This window comes from Buteo buteo, chromosome 5 (genome assembly GCF_964188355.1).
Source record: "Buteo buteo chromosome 5, bButBut1.hap1.1, whole genome shotgun sequence".
Lineage (NCBI taxonomy): Eukaryota > Metazoa > Chordata > Aves > Accipitriformes > Accipitridae > Buteo > Buteo buteo.
In genome coordinates this window covers 11,685,975-11,701,356 of record NC_134175.1, presented here as the reverse complement: position 1 = coordinate 11,701,356, position 15,382 = coordinate 11,685,975, and the positions used below count along the sequence as shown (strand labels likewise).

At 40.3% G+C, this 15,382-nt stretch overlaps 1 protein-coding gene across 4 annotated transcripts in view; it reads left to right on the top strand.

The window, feature by feature from the left end:
- TRAF3IP1 (TRAF3 interacting protein 1) overlaps positions 1-14,975 on the top strand; it is a 45,817-nt gene extending 30,842 nt beyond the window's left edge. Inside the window, exons 12-14 of one of the 4 annotated variants that reach the window (XM_075027819.1) lie at positions 147-223; positions 11,065-11,288; positions 14,012-14,975. In XM_075027819.1, coding sequence (XP_074883920.1) covers positions 147-223; positions 11,065-11,288; positions 14,012-14,177 — 467 coding nt within the window. In that variant the 3' untranslated portion in view covers positions 14,178-14,975. The remainder of the gene's footprint in view (positions 1-146; positions 224-11,064; positions 11,289-14,011) is intronic. The other 3 variants (XM_075027818.1, XM_075027817.1, XM_075027820.1) reach the window with 3 other exon arrangements.
- The last annotated feature ends 407 nt before the right edge of the window (positions 14,976-15,382 follow it).

Sequence of the window (15,382 nt, the reverse complement as noted above, 5' to 3'; positions counted from 1 at the left end):
TTGTATCTCAGTAATTAAAATACATAATAGAATGCTGTTCATGTTGCTCTAAAAATTAAGCAGTTGGCTTTGATTTTATTGTCTGAATGTTTAAAGCAATATTTTAGTGCCAACCAATGCTGAGAAATATACTGATTTTTCAACAGGTGGGCTTGTAAAAAGAATCCTAGAAACAAAGAAAGATTATGAGGCATCACAGAAATTAGCAAAGACAACAGAGAGGGTAAGATGGTAATGGCCTTCAAAGAACTGTGAATATTAAATATAGTAATTGTGACCTTTTTCTCTGACTTAAACATTTGTGGTTTGTTTTTTTTTTCCATTTATGATCAAGCTTTCCTCCTTGATGTCTTATGCTGCTTTTTTCCTCTGTTATTCTGTCAGATATTGTTACCTTCTCTGCGTAGCGCTCTCTCACCTTTAATTTTTGTGGTTTGGGGTTTTCAGTATTTCAGTACAATTTTTCAGGGAGCCCTCTTTAGCCTATTCTTTTGTTTTCCAGAACAAAGTCTGCTGATTTCAGTCTTGCCCTAGATGTAGTAGGGCACACTGTGCATTTGTACAGCTGCACCATTATTGTTTCAATCTTACTTGTCCTCTGGGCATTTGAACAGCAGTATCTATTGCCCAGCAGTCATTATCATTGTCTAAAAAAAAAAAGGGATCTCTGGTGCAGTTAACCATATAAAGTATTTTTGTTTCACCAAATGTTTCCCTAGTAATGTCCTAGCATATCCCAGCATTCAGGTCTGAATCTATGAAGTGATTTTATTTAATTTTTTTCCCACGATCAGTAAGTGGGAAAGGGAAAGTAGTTTTTGTTTTTTGCTGGGTGGGTTTTTTTGTTGTTTTTTTTTGTTGTTTTGATCATTACAAAGGGTCTACAAAGGATCTAGCATTGATCACAAACCAAAAGCAGAAGTTTGAACCCCCCTGATTTCAGTGTTAGAACTGGAGAGCTCTTGCTTTTTCAGCCTTGCAAAGCTCGTGTTACAGGAAGCAGCAAAAGACAGAGCATTTAGATGGACTTTTCTGATCCATTGGTCTTTTGGAAAGTTTCTAAATCACTAAGCTAGTTTGATGTGCTGGTGAGGAGGCACTGAGGAGTGCATTGCAGAATGCTGTTATAAAAATACATACAGGTACGTAATGTTTTGGAAAGGCGAGTGCTTCTCATGAACTCTTAAATCTTCAATTCCAATCACATCATCTTTTTTTTTTTTAATGTTAATTCAGTATTGTAGGTTTTTGCTACCTATATTCTTTTTCAGGAATGAGCTATAGTTTGGCATGCTGTTTTAAGATGCTGCAACTCAGACCTCAAGAGTCCAGCTTTTCACAGAGCATCAAGCTCTTTCAAATAGCCATCTGAAATCAGTAGTGACTTTTGAAGCTTTGACGACTTGACTGCTTCTTTTGGCTTTATCAGCTGTAATAATTTGTCAATGAGTAATGATATTATGATAGGTTATGAGCAAAGTGTACAGCAGAAAAAAAATGCCTCTGAGGGACTAAAACCATGGTAGACAGTAGACTGTTTTAAAAACCTGTTCTTATCTAGAACCTGTATGACTTTATAATCACCTCTACAATCTGCAGCAAAAGTGACACAGTGTTAACTTGTAGGCTTCGATTTGGGAGGGTAAAATCAACAATTCTCTCCTCTTAACTAGAGATACTCCCATATGCTTTCATGTCCAGTGGTAATGGGTTATGCTGCCACACAGTCCAGCCTTTTCATTTCTTCTGCAGCAGGTTGAGAAAGTTGGGATGGCAGATCAGACCCTTGGGGGAGTATCTCCCCATCTGAAGTTTGGGACTATCTGAGATCCAGGCCTGCTTGGCTGGAAGAAAAATTCCTTTCACATATTGCAAGGGCTGAGATTATAGAAGGAAATGAATTCTTAAAATAGGAAAACACCTTTCGTTTTCCTGTTCATAATCTGTTATGAATAGTGACAGCTTTATCCAACTTGCTAAATTATATACCGTTTATTATCAATGCGCAGCTTGTGGTGTCTGTGTACTGATCATTGGAACACTGTTGGCTATTTCTAAAGAACGTGTCTGATGTGGAAATTTGCCTGCTTGAATAAGTTCTGTCTTTATTTCGGAGAAAAGAAGGGTTAAAAGTTGATACTGCTGTGTTTATGTGGTAGCTCTAAAGCTCATTACTGGAGTGCATGTTGAGCTGGCACTCTTGTGAGAACAAGAGATCCAGCTGTTCCTGTTCCTGGTTTTGTAACTAGGTGGTGCTGTTGAATCATCAGTCTCGAGACTAAGTTTTGGTAGTCGTTAGTTTAATAATATCTTCTGCCAGTACGTAATTGTGCTGTAAGCTGTACTGTTTGGTCTTGTGTCCTGTCAGCTCTAACACTGGACATAGAAAGGGACAGTGGGGGAGGGTTTACAAAACCGCATGGATTTCATGCTCGGGAAGCTTCCTCTGGTGTTTGTGCTAAATTTTCTGCGTTTTTTTCTGAATAAGAGTAACTAACTAACTAAAACAATTCCCTTTTAACCCCTTAGATTTTTTTAAATGCATGTGGACAATTGTGTCCTTCTACAATAACCGTTTAGTCCAGTTACCCATTTTTAGTCTCTAAAACATTCATTCAGTCCTTGTTTGTCTTTTGTTGCATCTTTTGAAGCACTGATCTATGTTAGCAGCGCTGATAATAGACAACTAATTCTGGAAAAAAACGTGCTGACTTCCTAGTCCATCACGTGAAAACTTGCATACAACACTAAGCTCCTGGAATATCATCTGATCTCATATTCAAGCAGCTGGCTGCTACTGCAGTAGGTTTCTTTGCTGCTACTGCTTTTCAAATTATGTTGTTGAAGTCGTTGCAATCCAGAGAGGAGAAGCGTAGTTTTCCTGACAGCAGAGGAAAAAATGATTAAAAATGCTCGGAGTCAGTGACTGGGACTTGACAGATGTAGTTCAGAAAACATGAGCTGGAGACATTACTGAATCCTGGGAATATATTTTAGAGGTTAGAGACACTGTGACGCAGGAGACAGTAAAAGTAAAAAATATATTTCCAACGTGGCATTGCCTCTGGGAATATTTCACGGACCAGATATGCACAGAGTAGCAGGTGGGGGTCTGGCACGCTTGTGTCACCCTAGCATCATGAGCCCGTCTCATGTCTGAGGGGTGTTCCTAACATCATGAGGAAAGCAGTGGCAGCAAGATTTTTTTCTTGTGAGACTGCAGACCAGCAGTTTTGGGAGGAATAGTTACTGGTCTGTGGAATCTCTTCAGATGGAGGCAGCAAAAGTAATTAAAAAGAAGGAGGAGTTGCAAGTGGTTTATTCCTGCCAAGTGGTCTAGGCAGGCAAGTGGAACCACGTCCTGTTATGTTGATGGGACTGCAAGAATGGGTCAATGAACTCTGGTCAGTGTGCTGTGTTCAAATGGCCGTAGGTTTTGTGCCAGGTCTAGCTCTGCAGTCTGCTGGGAAGCAGTATCAGTCTGGGATTTGACCATTTCTCCCCAGACTGTCAGCTCTTTTATTTAATTTGTTTTCCATCAAACTCTCCAGAAGAAATATCTTCTACATCAGTATGCAACTGTATTCCAAAACGTATTATGCATTGGAGAGTAAAATGTAATTGTACTTCTGTATTTTGGAGTAAGGTAACCAAAAGTCCAGTGAGAATTTGGAAGAATACTTGCTTTGGGAAATTATGTATGACGAAGTGAAGGTTGTCCTTGTGTCCATCAGTAAGAACGTTCATCTTCCCTCGTTTTGTTAAGCTATTCGATAAATACAAAATAAATGAAATATTTTCCCAGTTATATTCATTAGTCTTTAAAGCGTTGTTCTTCTGCCTGTTGGGAAACTGAATGGATTAAAAAATATGTTTGTAGTCTGAGTGCTGGAACTTTTGGCTAATACTTTAAGTCCAATATTTAGCAAAAAAAATGATCAATGTATCTACCTGATTTATTGTGGATTAATCACCTAGAAATTAGGCGGAGTTGGTGAATTAATACTTAATCCAAGTGTAACACTGGTGAACTCTTGGGGATGTTTCACACCTTTACTTCTAACTGGTGATTGCTGAGGAGCATTTATTTGTGTTAAAAGCATTCCTCTGAAACCTTTTATGTGCTGCATTTTGCAAACATGCATTTGCTTTTTAAGAAGTTTTAATAAAGAAAAAGAAGTGAAAAGGAAAGAGGGCTGGGGCTTTCATCATCTAGGTTTTGCATGTGCAGAAACTTAAAATAATATACACAATTTTCAGGTCAAACAAAGAGGTCATTCTGGAAATACACAAGATTTTTGCTGCCTTGATTAGCTGTGTTCAGCCTAACAAATTCCTAAAAAGACTTCCTAAATGTATTTGTTTAGAATCTAACCCTCTAATGTCAAACAGAGAAAGAAACAGATGTTACATTTTGTATTCCACTTCATTTATTTGATGTGTGGAAAATGTAGGCAGGTTATTAAATAGTTGAAGCAAGTGGGATCACAGAATTTCCATCTTTGCACTACCAAATACAGTCCATGGGCTTCAGAAAAGAAGCAACTTTGAGGTTTCTGTGAGGAACAAGTGATACTAAATTGCTTAGCACCTGTATAATATTAACTTTAATTACCAATGTTATAAATTAAATATGTACTTCTAAGCTTAGAACAAATACAATCATTGCTGATTCTGTTTGTTTAAAGTTCTTCAGGTCATTGATTTGTACATTAACCCATCAGCTGCACGACATTGGGTGTCCCCTCCAGTCAATGCAATTAGTAATGTGTCATGTTAACCAGATGTATGCATATGTCCCACCATTTAAGTGTTTTGAAGAGGCTCACCATTCAAGACCACAGCTTCTCAGCATCCTGCCAGCTTAATATGTCATAAGAAATGCTGCCAGTAAAATTTAATAGGAGTTACCTGCAGAAGGGCTTTCATCTTTGTGGGACAGCTCTGTTCATGACGGTGTGACGTTAATGCAGTGATCTGAATAAAGCTGCAGTGAGAAACTTTTAGTGCAAGCATACAATTCCTCAAACATAAGAACTGTACCCAGCAGTCTGGTTAATTACAAGCACCACAGGAGCTTAAATTGAATGAGTGTGTGCTTGAGTGTCCTTGTTGCACTACTACCCAGTCTCAGAAACAAAAACCCTATAGTCCCCATGTAATTGTGTTACAAGCTGTGAACACAGGAACAGGATTTTTGTCACTCTTGTGATATTCCTGGTACCATGGCTCCTTTGCTGTGGCCTATGCACACAAAAACACAAAATGTTCTCTCCTGTGGGTACGGTATAAATACAACATGAGACAGCAGATGGATATGTTAAACAGAAAGGATATATAAAAGTGCAGTGAGACAGCTGTGATTTCCATCCCTAGGAGAGGATGCCGTGCATCAGCTGTGTAGCAGCAGTGTGTTGTAAGACACAGTACAGGTGACTCACATATTTCAAGAAGCTTATCAGTGGATTTGGCTGGGGCATAGACTGGTGTGAAAGCAGTTGTTTAACACAAGGAACAGGTTTATTGCAAATTCTTTTTGAACAGTAAGAGGCAGCTTTTTCAAGAGAAAGGGGGTCATGGACCCAGAGTTTCAGGAGTTGAGCAGGAAAGGAAAGCTGGGCAGGACTGGCACCCAATATGCCATTATGGTTGAATTAATACTATCTGCTATCGTTAATTACCACTCGAATTGTCTGTTGGCATGTGTGTGGTCAGACTAGACTCACAGGATTCTGCTTAGCGTGCTGAATACTGCACCAAATACGTGAGGTTTTATGAACTGACTTCTCCCCAGCATGGACTGAATGTGAAGGAAAACAGACTGGCTCTGGGGGCTGAGGTGGGGTGTTTATGTATGTCTGAAAAGTCCAGCTCTTTTTAGAGGTATCAAATATGAACTGGGGGGAAAAAACCACCACCACCCCACGCCCCCCTCCCCCAAAAAAGAAAAAAAAGCCCCCTTTAAAGAGCTATCCTTTTATTTTTCTTTTGGTACCTTCCAACTCAGAAGCAGGTCAGACTAACTCTGGAAAATCTAATGGTAAAGAACATTGTGTCTCCGATTCCTTGGCCTGTTACTGAACTCGGTACCTGGCATAAGCAGAAATAGCATCCTGTTCGTTTGAAATGATTTAACATTTACTGTTTTCCCTGTGTTTCTGTGAAAGAGTTTCTTATGGTGATCCCTAGTGGATAGTTACAATCTACTTAAAATGCAGACTCTGTAAAAACCAGGAAAAGAAAACACCCTTTATGATCAAAAAATATTTTGTACAATAAAAAAACCCTACCTTGTTGTTTTTGCATTGAATGTATCAAAATTACTTGTCCAAAATGAAGTTTCTGTCCTGTCCTATAGAAACAGGGAGGGGGGAAATGGTATAGCTCAATAAAAGTATGATTACTTGGGTCTGTTTTCATAATGGGACATAATACAATAGTTAAAAGGGGCTGTAGAAACTATTAAGTACTTGATGGATGTTTGTTCTAATCTGATTCATATTTAAAAACTGTTAATTAAAAAAATGGAAACAAAGGAGAAGCTATATAAAAGTGAGCAAGTACTGTTTCTAGAAATAAACTTTTCAAACAGTAGGGAAAAAAAAATCTTATCACCTCTTTAGCTTAGTAGATGTCAGGCACTTCAAATGCCCTCAACAGCCCAGCTATAGGAAATGGATGTCTTGTGAATGATCCATTTTTAGGGAGCTGTGCACAATGCAATATTTATACTAATTGCTTTAGCGAAGGTAAATTAAACACAAGTAAATTCTGGTGGTTTCTGGAGCCCTGTTGATAATTTCCCCTTTATTGATGAAAAAGAAAATTCCTGCTTTTTAATTTCTCAGGTCCCTGCATCTGAGTCCACGTTGTGTTCTGTTCACATTGAGGTAATGGGAAAGGCAGACTTTTTCTCAGGAATCCAAAATAAACATTTATCTTGGTGCCTTATGAAAAACACGAAGGAAAGGAAGCGTGTTGGGCCTACAGAAGTGATATAGGCTTTTATATGGGGATAATTTATTGATTCTTGGGCTTTTGTGAAAGGAGGGTTCATTGAGGTGTAGGGCCTAATTAAATAGACTGGAACAATTCTGATTCTGGCATTTTTCTTAAAACTGAATATATCCTGTTACATGTTTGTGCAAAATGAGCAAAGGTGGCATTCAGGACTCTTACCACCCACGTTGCCTGTTGTAATAAACCATCTGCCATAATTCATAGTGATTTAAAAGAGTGTCCCACGTAGATTTTAACCCATAACCGTAACTATGAAACTGAGAACAGACACTATGGCTTTCCCCACCCCCCGCCCCTTAATTACTTATAATCAGCAATAGCTGGCAAAGCTTGGGTGCTCCATGGTGATAATTCTCTGTCCTGAGCTCAGCTTTCTGTAGACTGCAGGAAATGTAACATGGTATCTTGGTAGTACAGGTGTTAGTGAAATAATAGAAAGAATTGCTGGTTATTTTTTAACTTGTGTGAGGAGGGACACTGCTGTGCCAGTTGAGCTACTGCACCTTCAGGTGTTGGGAAATTTTTCTTGGGAGCTTGAAATTTAAGTGCTTCTCCTTTAGAGAGATATGCGAAAAAACTCTTGCAGGTTCTTACACCGCTTCAGTATCATATAGTATGTATTTCAAAGACACAGGGGTTTTAACAAGCCTATTGATGTACCTGTTTAAGTCTAAATAGTATTTCATGGATTTTTAGTGGTAGTAAGTTTCAGTACTTGAAATGACTTTGTGTGGGATAATATTTTATCCTTTTTATGTCAGTTTTGAAGAATTGTACTACACAAAGAGTATGCTGAAGTTACAGGGACACTAAAATTATTTTTTAGTATTTACTGATACTCTTTAAGGGCATCTTCCTGATTCATAGAAAATATTCCATGGTGTTTTATTTCCACTTGAGCTTTTCAAGCAGATGTGTATTTTAGCATGAAATATTTCAAATTGTTAGCTGGATCTGTGTTTTAAAGTATACCATTCTGGTTTGCTGAATTGTGGGATTTTAACTTATTTTTCATTTTTTATTTTCATACCATACTTGCTGGTGTTGAGAAGTGTGGCTGCTTGGACTGTCTAGGTATCAGGGAGGTCACACCAGCATTATAAGAATGTAAAACATTGAACTCCACATTTGGAAAATAAAAATGAAGCATTCTTCAGGTTTTCATACACTCAACTGTATCCTCAGATAATGGGCTGGCTGAGTCTTCTCGCTTTTGAGATAGTTGTATTTGAAACAAATTCCTTATCTCTTGACTGTGGCTTCTTATAATGGATGGCAGGGAGGAAAGTGGTAAGGGCTTGGTGCACTTAGGAGGAGAGGAAAAACAAGGCAATGAGACTTCTTCCTGGGAAGCTGTTGGATCTGATGCAACTCTGCTTTGCTGCTGAACTGAAGGTGATTGTCTTTATAGGTAACTTGCCAATGACATGTGGAAAGTATGGTGCCATGGATTAAGCCTTCCCTATGGCTTTGGTAGAGCACAATGTGTAGCAAGGACTAGGAAAACAGAATTAGAATAGAGCGCAAAGAGTTCTGAAACACTGTTAGAGTGCAGATCTGTTCATACATCTTTACTAGCTGTGGCAAGGAGAGAAACTTTTGTCAACCCGAGATGTGTGCTTAGCCCTAGTAAATGGCTGGTGTGCAGGACCCTGTCCTGTGATCTGTGCCTTCAAGGAGCATCTGGGCAAAAGCTTTCTTCTCTGGGGAGCTGCAAGATCAACAGGGAGAGAAGCTGGATGACATTGATGGGAACACTGTTGGCCATTGTGCTCAGAGGTTGGCCAAGGAGGGAACCCAGGAGAGAAGATCTGCTCAACCCTAAGCAGCTGTGCTCAGAACGGGGGTGCTCACCAGCTCTCAGGGGATGAAATGGGGCAAGAAGCAGCGCTTTCATCTTTGCGTCGTAAAGGATAGCAAACACATGGATGGCTCCAGAAAGTATCTAAATAATGTGTTTTATGTAATATAGTATAATGAAACACCTGCTTCTGTGAGAGAGGTATGGGTCGAGTGAGAAGGAATTAAGATGAGTGTTATTTTTAACAGTTTAGCCAGCACTCACGAATTGACTTAGGAAGCAAAGGTCACAAGTTCAGCAGCATTTGTCACTTCAGCCCAGTTCCTAATTAAACGACTTCAACATTATAAAATTGCAGTAAACTCAGAAGTCCCACAGTTTTCATGCACCGCGTGTGTGGTAAAACACAAGCATCAGACGTAAATAAATCCCAGCCTTCAAATCTTTAGAAGTATTTTTCTAAAATATATATATATACATATCTGAGTTCATCAGTAAGCCAAGGGCTGCTGAAATGTGTTTGGCAGTAGTCCCTGCTGCCTCCAAACGCAGCTGAACAAACAGCCCACAGCTCGCACAGGAAGACAGGCCAATTGGGTAGGAGGGCAGGAGGGGACAGCGTGGTAGATTTGGTGTCCCAGTATGAGAGAGAAGCACACTGCCACCTCTGTGTTTATATAGGCGCTAGGAACTGTGCTTAGGAATTGGTTGATTCTGTGGTTGGGGTGGTAGAGAAAGACCTTTCTAGTTTTCCGGCATACATTAAATGACCAAAATGACTTTAAATAAACTTTACTTAAAGCTTTGTGTGTCTTAAAGAAAAACTCAGTTTGGGAATTCGACCTATAGGGCTCTTGGAAAGAAAGAAAAATTAGGTTGTTCTTCTTGATGGGGGAGAAAAAACACAGCGGGCTTTTCTTTAATGGTGATTATTGTTTTCAGGGAAGGCTTTCCTGGAATAAGATTATTACAGTGTGTTAGTAATGTGGCATCACTTTGCTCTTTTTATGGCATCCTTTTTCTCTTCATGACTTTGCCGCTTTAGCAAACATTTTCTCTGTATTTAACTTGCAGTAAGCTAGGAGGCTTCAGGAGATTGACCACAGAGACTCTGCTGGCTGCACATGAGGGAAGTGTGCACAAGACCAAATTATTTTTGAGTAGTGGAGTTTATTGAGGCCACATCTGCAGCCTGCATGATTTTACAACCACTGTTAACAGAAGTACAAGGCATGGAATAACCGCCGTCTATTTTAGCTGTGCAGTGTGAAGTGCTATTATTAGGACAAGCATTAGGAGCTGGAAATCCAGATAGAGACAGTGGAGGGAGAGAAGCATCTTGAAAGGACCAGTTTGGAGAACTAGGAGGAGGCTGTGCCCTTCAGCATCCACTGTAGCTCCCAAGTAGCAGCAAAACACTGTGGCAAGCAGGTCCAGTGAATGTTTATGGTGCAGTAGCCTGTAACATCATAAGCGGGGGTGCTTCTGCTTCTCCAAATTACTGCCTTTCAGATTTCATAATCATCTTCGCCCAGACTTTAACATGACCTTTTTTTCAGTGTCATTACGCACTGTGACTTGCAGCAGTATTGAGTAAATGCCAATCCACCAAGTCCTGGTGCAGGGCTCTGGAGTGACACAGTGACAGCCCAGCCTTGCCCCATAGAGTGCGCAGGGGGAGGATGGATGGATGTGTGATTTACACAGTGAATGCCAGTGGCAGCAGCAGATGGATAACAGAAGTGTTGTTGAGTATGACATGGCTGCTGAGAGCTTCTGTTTGATGATGCCACATTAAGCCACAGAGATTTCCCTTTCAATATATAGAAATAGGTTGAGGTAAACCATGACTGAATGTGAAGCAGGTTTTCCCCCTGCTAGACCCACTGCTTTGGGAAAGATCATGTCAAGAATGAGAACATCAGTGAGATCATTTATAGGATCAAATACTAACTTTACTTTTGTGCACTTGTGATCTGGAAAGCGCTTTAATATTGCTGATGCCATTGCACAGTTTTGTAGCAGTCCTCTGTAGCAGTGGTGACTTGGATACGGCATGCTTTCTGCTCATCTATTTCTAGACTATTGCTTCATTTCTTCTCTTTCTTTGCAGATTGTCATAAACATTTCTCTAGATACTTCACAGTTAGCAGTCTCTAAAACATTCTTCATTCAACACCTCATGTGCAACAACCGTTTTCCCTAGTTTTGATGCTTTCCTTCTTATTCATCCTTTCTGTTAGGAGAAGCCCTTTATATCGGAAGCAGCTAGGAAGAAAGAGAGAGACTTGGTAGCCAAAGAAATTGAGAAGTTTCAGGTCTCTATTCAGACTCTGTGCCGGAGTGCCCTTACGCTTGGCAGGATCATGGATTACATTCAAGAAGACATGGATGCCATGAAAAATGAGTTGCAGATGTGGCGGCATGAGAACAGACAGCATGCAGAAGCTCTACAGAAAGAGCAAAGGTGAGTATGGTCAAGGAAAGTTTGATTTATCTCTCGAGACAGATTTCTGTTTTTAGGAGAGGGGAGAGTTTACTCATTTTTTCAAAGCAAATTTGTCATCAGTCATGTTTGTGGTTTGGGGATATATTTTTGCAGTCTGAATTGTTTTTTGAAGTGTTAAAGTCTTAATGTCTTTTCAGCTCAATTTCACACGATGTATGTGACAGCAGAGATGCAAATGCTTGTGCAATATGAGAGGGCTTGATTTGTTTCTTCTCACAAATACATAAGGAGCAATGGGAGAAGAGCTTAGTAAACAAAGTAGTTTTTGAATTGGGACTAGGAGTGGGTTCCTGAATAACAACCTGCTCTCTTTGTGCCATTGAATTCAGTGTGTTCTGCAGTGGTGTTAATAAGTTGTTATTTGTGCAAGATTAAAAAACATTAGAAGGCCAGAGAGTGAAGGTGACATGCATAAGAGAAACAAGGAGGTCAAGCCTAGAAACAGTTTCTTTGACCGTACTTGTCTCACCAATGTGTCCTCATGCTCCTTGAAAACAGAACGTCCCTTCTAGGTGTGTGTCCTCTGATCTTAAACATGAACTACATAGTGATCTTCTTGGATTCACAATCAGCCTAGATAGTTTTGCTGCTCCCTGAATCGATGTGCTTCATTCATGCAGAAGCAAGTATGGGTGGTATTCTTAGCTAAGTCCTATCTTGGTAGGTAGCAATGTGTTAAATGTTGGAAATTTACAGCTGCTGGCTTAGTCCACTGGCTGGGGTGGGAATTAGGGCTTTGGTTCACATATAAAGTGTAATGATGTTAATTCCTTGCACTTACATAGCACCTTCTATCCCAAAACCTTGACAGGCTTTAAAACTGTGGTTGCCCTTGGAATGCACCAGCCCTGCAAAGAGAAAGGAAATGGTGTTTGGCTTTATTTTATAGTTGGAGAAACTGAGGCATTGACTCACTGGCCTTTGCACCACACCTAGTGACAGGGAGCAAGTCTCAGGTCTTTCTCCAGGCATGTGCTTACTCAGTGGATCCACTTTGGCCTTGCCAAACAAGGTGTTTATACTTCGGCTGCTTTCCCAGCACAGTGACTGTACATGCTTTGCTGTCCCCTGCATTCCCAGGCAAAGTGTACTGGGGACAAGACTGTCTTCTTGACTTTGGTGTGGAAGGAGAGGGGGAGTGGGCAGAAGGAACTGCCCAGCTGAATTTTTTTGCAGATTTATGTCAAACCAAGCTTTACAATGGCCAGCTGTTTCGTCCAAGACTGCAGGCAGGCTAGCATCCCTTCAGCTGAGCCAGTCGGTTCCCTTTCATGAGCCGAGACTGTCGCAGCATATCCCTGCACTGCACAAAGCTTCGTATGAGATCTTAATCAGATCAGTGTAGCGCTAAGGCATGTCCAATCCTTCAGGAAAGAATTACAGAGTATCAGACATGAAGAAGACAATGCTTCCCATATGTACTGGAATTTGGATGCATGTCTTTGTTTTCTTTGCTTCTGTGAAAGACAATTGAAGGATCCCATTGGGGAAATGTTAGTGCAATTTCTGGCGATGCTTTTTGTGATTTATGCTAATGGGGTAGAGAGGAGGGGAAAACTAAATGGTTTTGAGATGCGGACTTTAGTTAATGAGTCCTCAAAGTGACTGGGTAATTCAGAATGACAGCAGGCAAGTTCAGGCTGTCATTTCCCTGGCTGTTCAGTGTTCCTGAAGACCAGCAAAACATTACGGAAGGGGGCACATTTGTTTTAAAGCTAAAAAGCCCCATTCGCTTCAGATGCATCAGTGTACTTGTGGTTTATTAGCATAGGATTTATTAAATTTCCTATTAGTGTGGGATTGCCTGCCCTTGTCAGCAGCTAGTGATGGGTCAGTTTTCATATACCTTGCTGCTTCTCAGATGTCTACCTGCTGCAGCTTGGTGCTGCTGGCAGCTGCTGATGTCTTGCTGCTGGCTTTCTGGTTTATTGTAGGAAATAGCTGGTAGCAGGCCAGCAACCTCCACAGCAGTTGTATTTGTCCCTCTCTGCCATGTGCTTCTTTCCTTTAAGCTCCTGTGATGAGGCCCACAGGGATGGCTGTTACCATGTGTATCATGGTAGGACTCAGGGGCCCCTGTAAAATGTGGGTGTCCTTAGAATCACAGAATGATTTTGGTCAGAAGGGACCTTTAAAGATCACCTAGTCCAACCCCCCTGCCACAGGCAGGGACATCTTCCACTAGACCAGGTTGCTCAAAGCCCCATCCAACCCGACCTTGAACACTTCCAGGGATGGGGCATCCACAACATCTCTGGTCCTTTTTGGGTTATATCCCACAGAGTCCAGTGCTGCTTCATCCCTGAGCCAGGTGGTTGCAGCTTTTGGCTGGGTAAAATGAAAGAAGTGCTTGACGTATGCCCAGCGTGGGGTGAAATAACTGCAAAGCAGTTTTTAGCAGAATTTTAGCAGAAAGCAGGATTTTAGCAGAAAACTAGATTAGCCAAGAAGTGACTGTGTACTGCTGAATTGTGGGTGATCTCTCTTGAACAATATTCTACTCTGTCCATGTTGTTAGCTTTGCTTTTGTGCTGCTTATTCTAAACTTTCTTTCAGGAAGGGTGGGCGCAACTTAAATTCTTTGCAAACTTTCAGGTATTGAATGTACTTTCTTGGAGGCTTGAGTAACCCGAAGCAGCATAATGTTTCCAATAACATTACTCTCTTTGTGTCTCTTTCAGCATCACAGACAGTGCTGTAGAACCATTAAAAGCTGATCTGGCTGAACTGGAACAGTTGATTAAAGACCAGCAAGACAAGATCTGTGCTGTAAAAGCTAATATTTTAAAGAACGAAGAAAAAATCCGGAGAATGGTTCTTAGCATAAACTTGTCTTCAAGAAGGTGAAGAAGGGGGAAAAAAAAGCAGCCTTGGGACTGACCGACATTCCTAACAAATAAAAACAAAATAGCAGAGAAAACTAAGATATGCTTTGTTTAGTTATAAAATGTTTAGGGACCAGAAGCCTAAAAATTATATAAAATCCATTATTGCATTGATCTTTAGATGTTGCTATTACCCAGGATAAAATGATACTCTTTGAATGCTCAAGTTGCAGAGCTATTAAAATAACTTCTTTGTTTAGATGAGAACTTCTGTTACTCACTCACCAGGTCTTCACAGCCCTCTTTCCGTCCCTGGCCTGTTAAGCACAGTTTCTGAGCCACTTCTCTCTACATCTTCTTCTCATTTCCAGAGGTTACTTTTGAACATGCTTTCATGAAAAATGGGTATTAGATACTTCTTTTGCACCTTTAAAAAAATGTTCCAAGCTCCTGCAGGTTAGAAGGTTCCTGAATCCTGTTTGTTATTAACAGGGAGAATTATCTACAAAACAATGCCACAAGATCAGGAAGTAAAGCCTTGTGTAACTTGTAGTTCTTTGCACCCTTACAGAGGTGATGTCATGTTTTCAGAGCATTCAGGAATCTTATTAGGAACAACTGAAAATGCAATATGAGCATCATCATGTAAGGGAGCAGAAGTATTTTATCTGCACAGGTGTTAATTCCATTTTTATTGCATATGTTCATTTGGAAAGGATTAATTTAAGTACCTGTTTCCTCCCAAATGCATGTTCCTGTAGCTTTTTGTATGTGAATAATTCCACTGATTTTTTTAGTTAACTGCAGATGTCTGTACTGTTTTTCTAATGACCTCCTGAGCGTACTGCATGTTAGAGTCCAGCTTTACTTACTCTGAAATCTGCAAAGCGTATTAGGGTAGAAGCAACTATATGACACTGCACTGAGCACAGAAGGCTTTAGTCCCCTGCAAGGCTGTTCTCTCAAGATTTTTGTAATGTGCGAGCACATCTTCTCCTCCCATGTTGTTTGGATTGTGTATGAAGTGCTAGTGTCTTTTTTTTTCCTTGTTTGATTGGCAAATCTGTGGGTTTTTTTTTTTTTTTCTTGCTTTCTTTTTCTGGTATCTGGACCTTGAAAAATCTACCAAATGGATCATCACCAAATAGCGTGAGTATTTAGTATGTTAAATACAGACATTTTAAAGGGAAGGATGCTTTGCTGCATGGGGTTTTGGTGGGGGTGGAG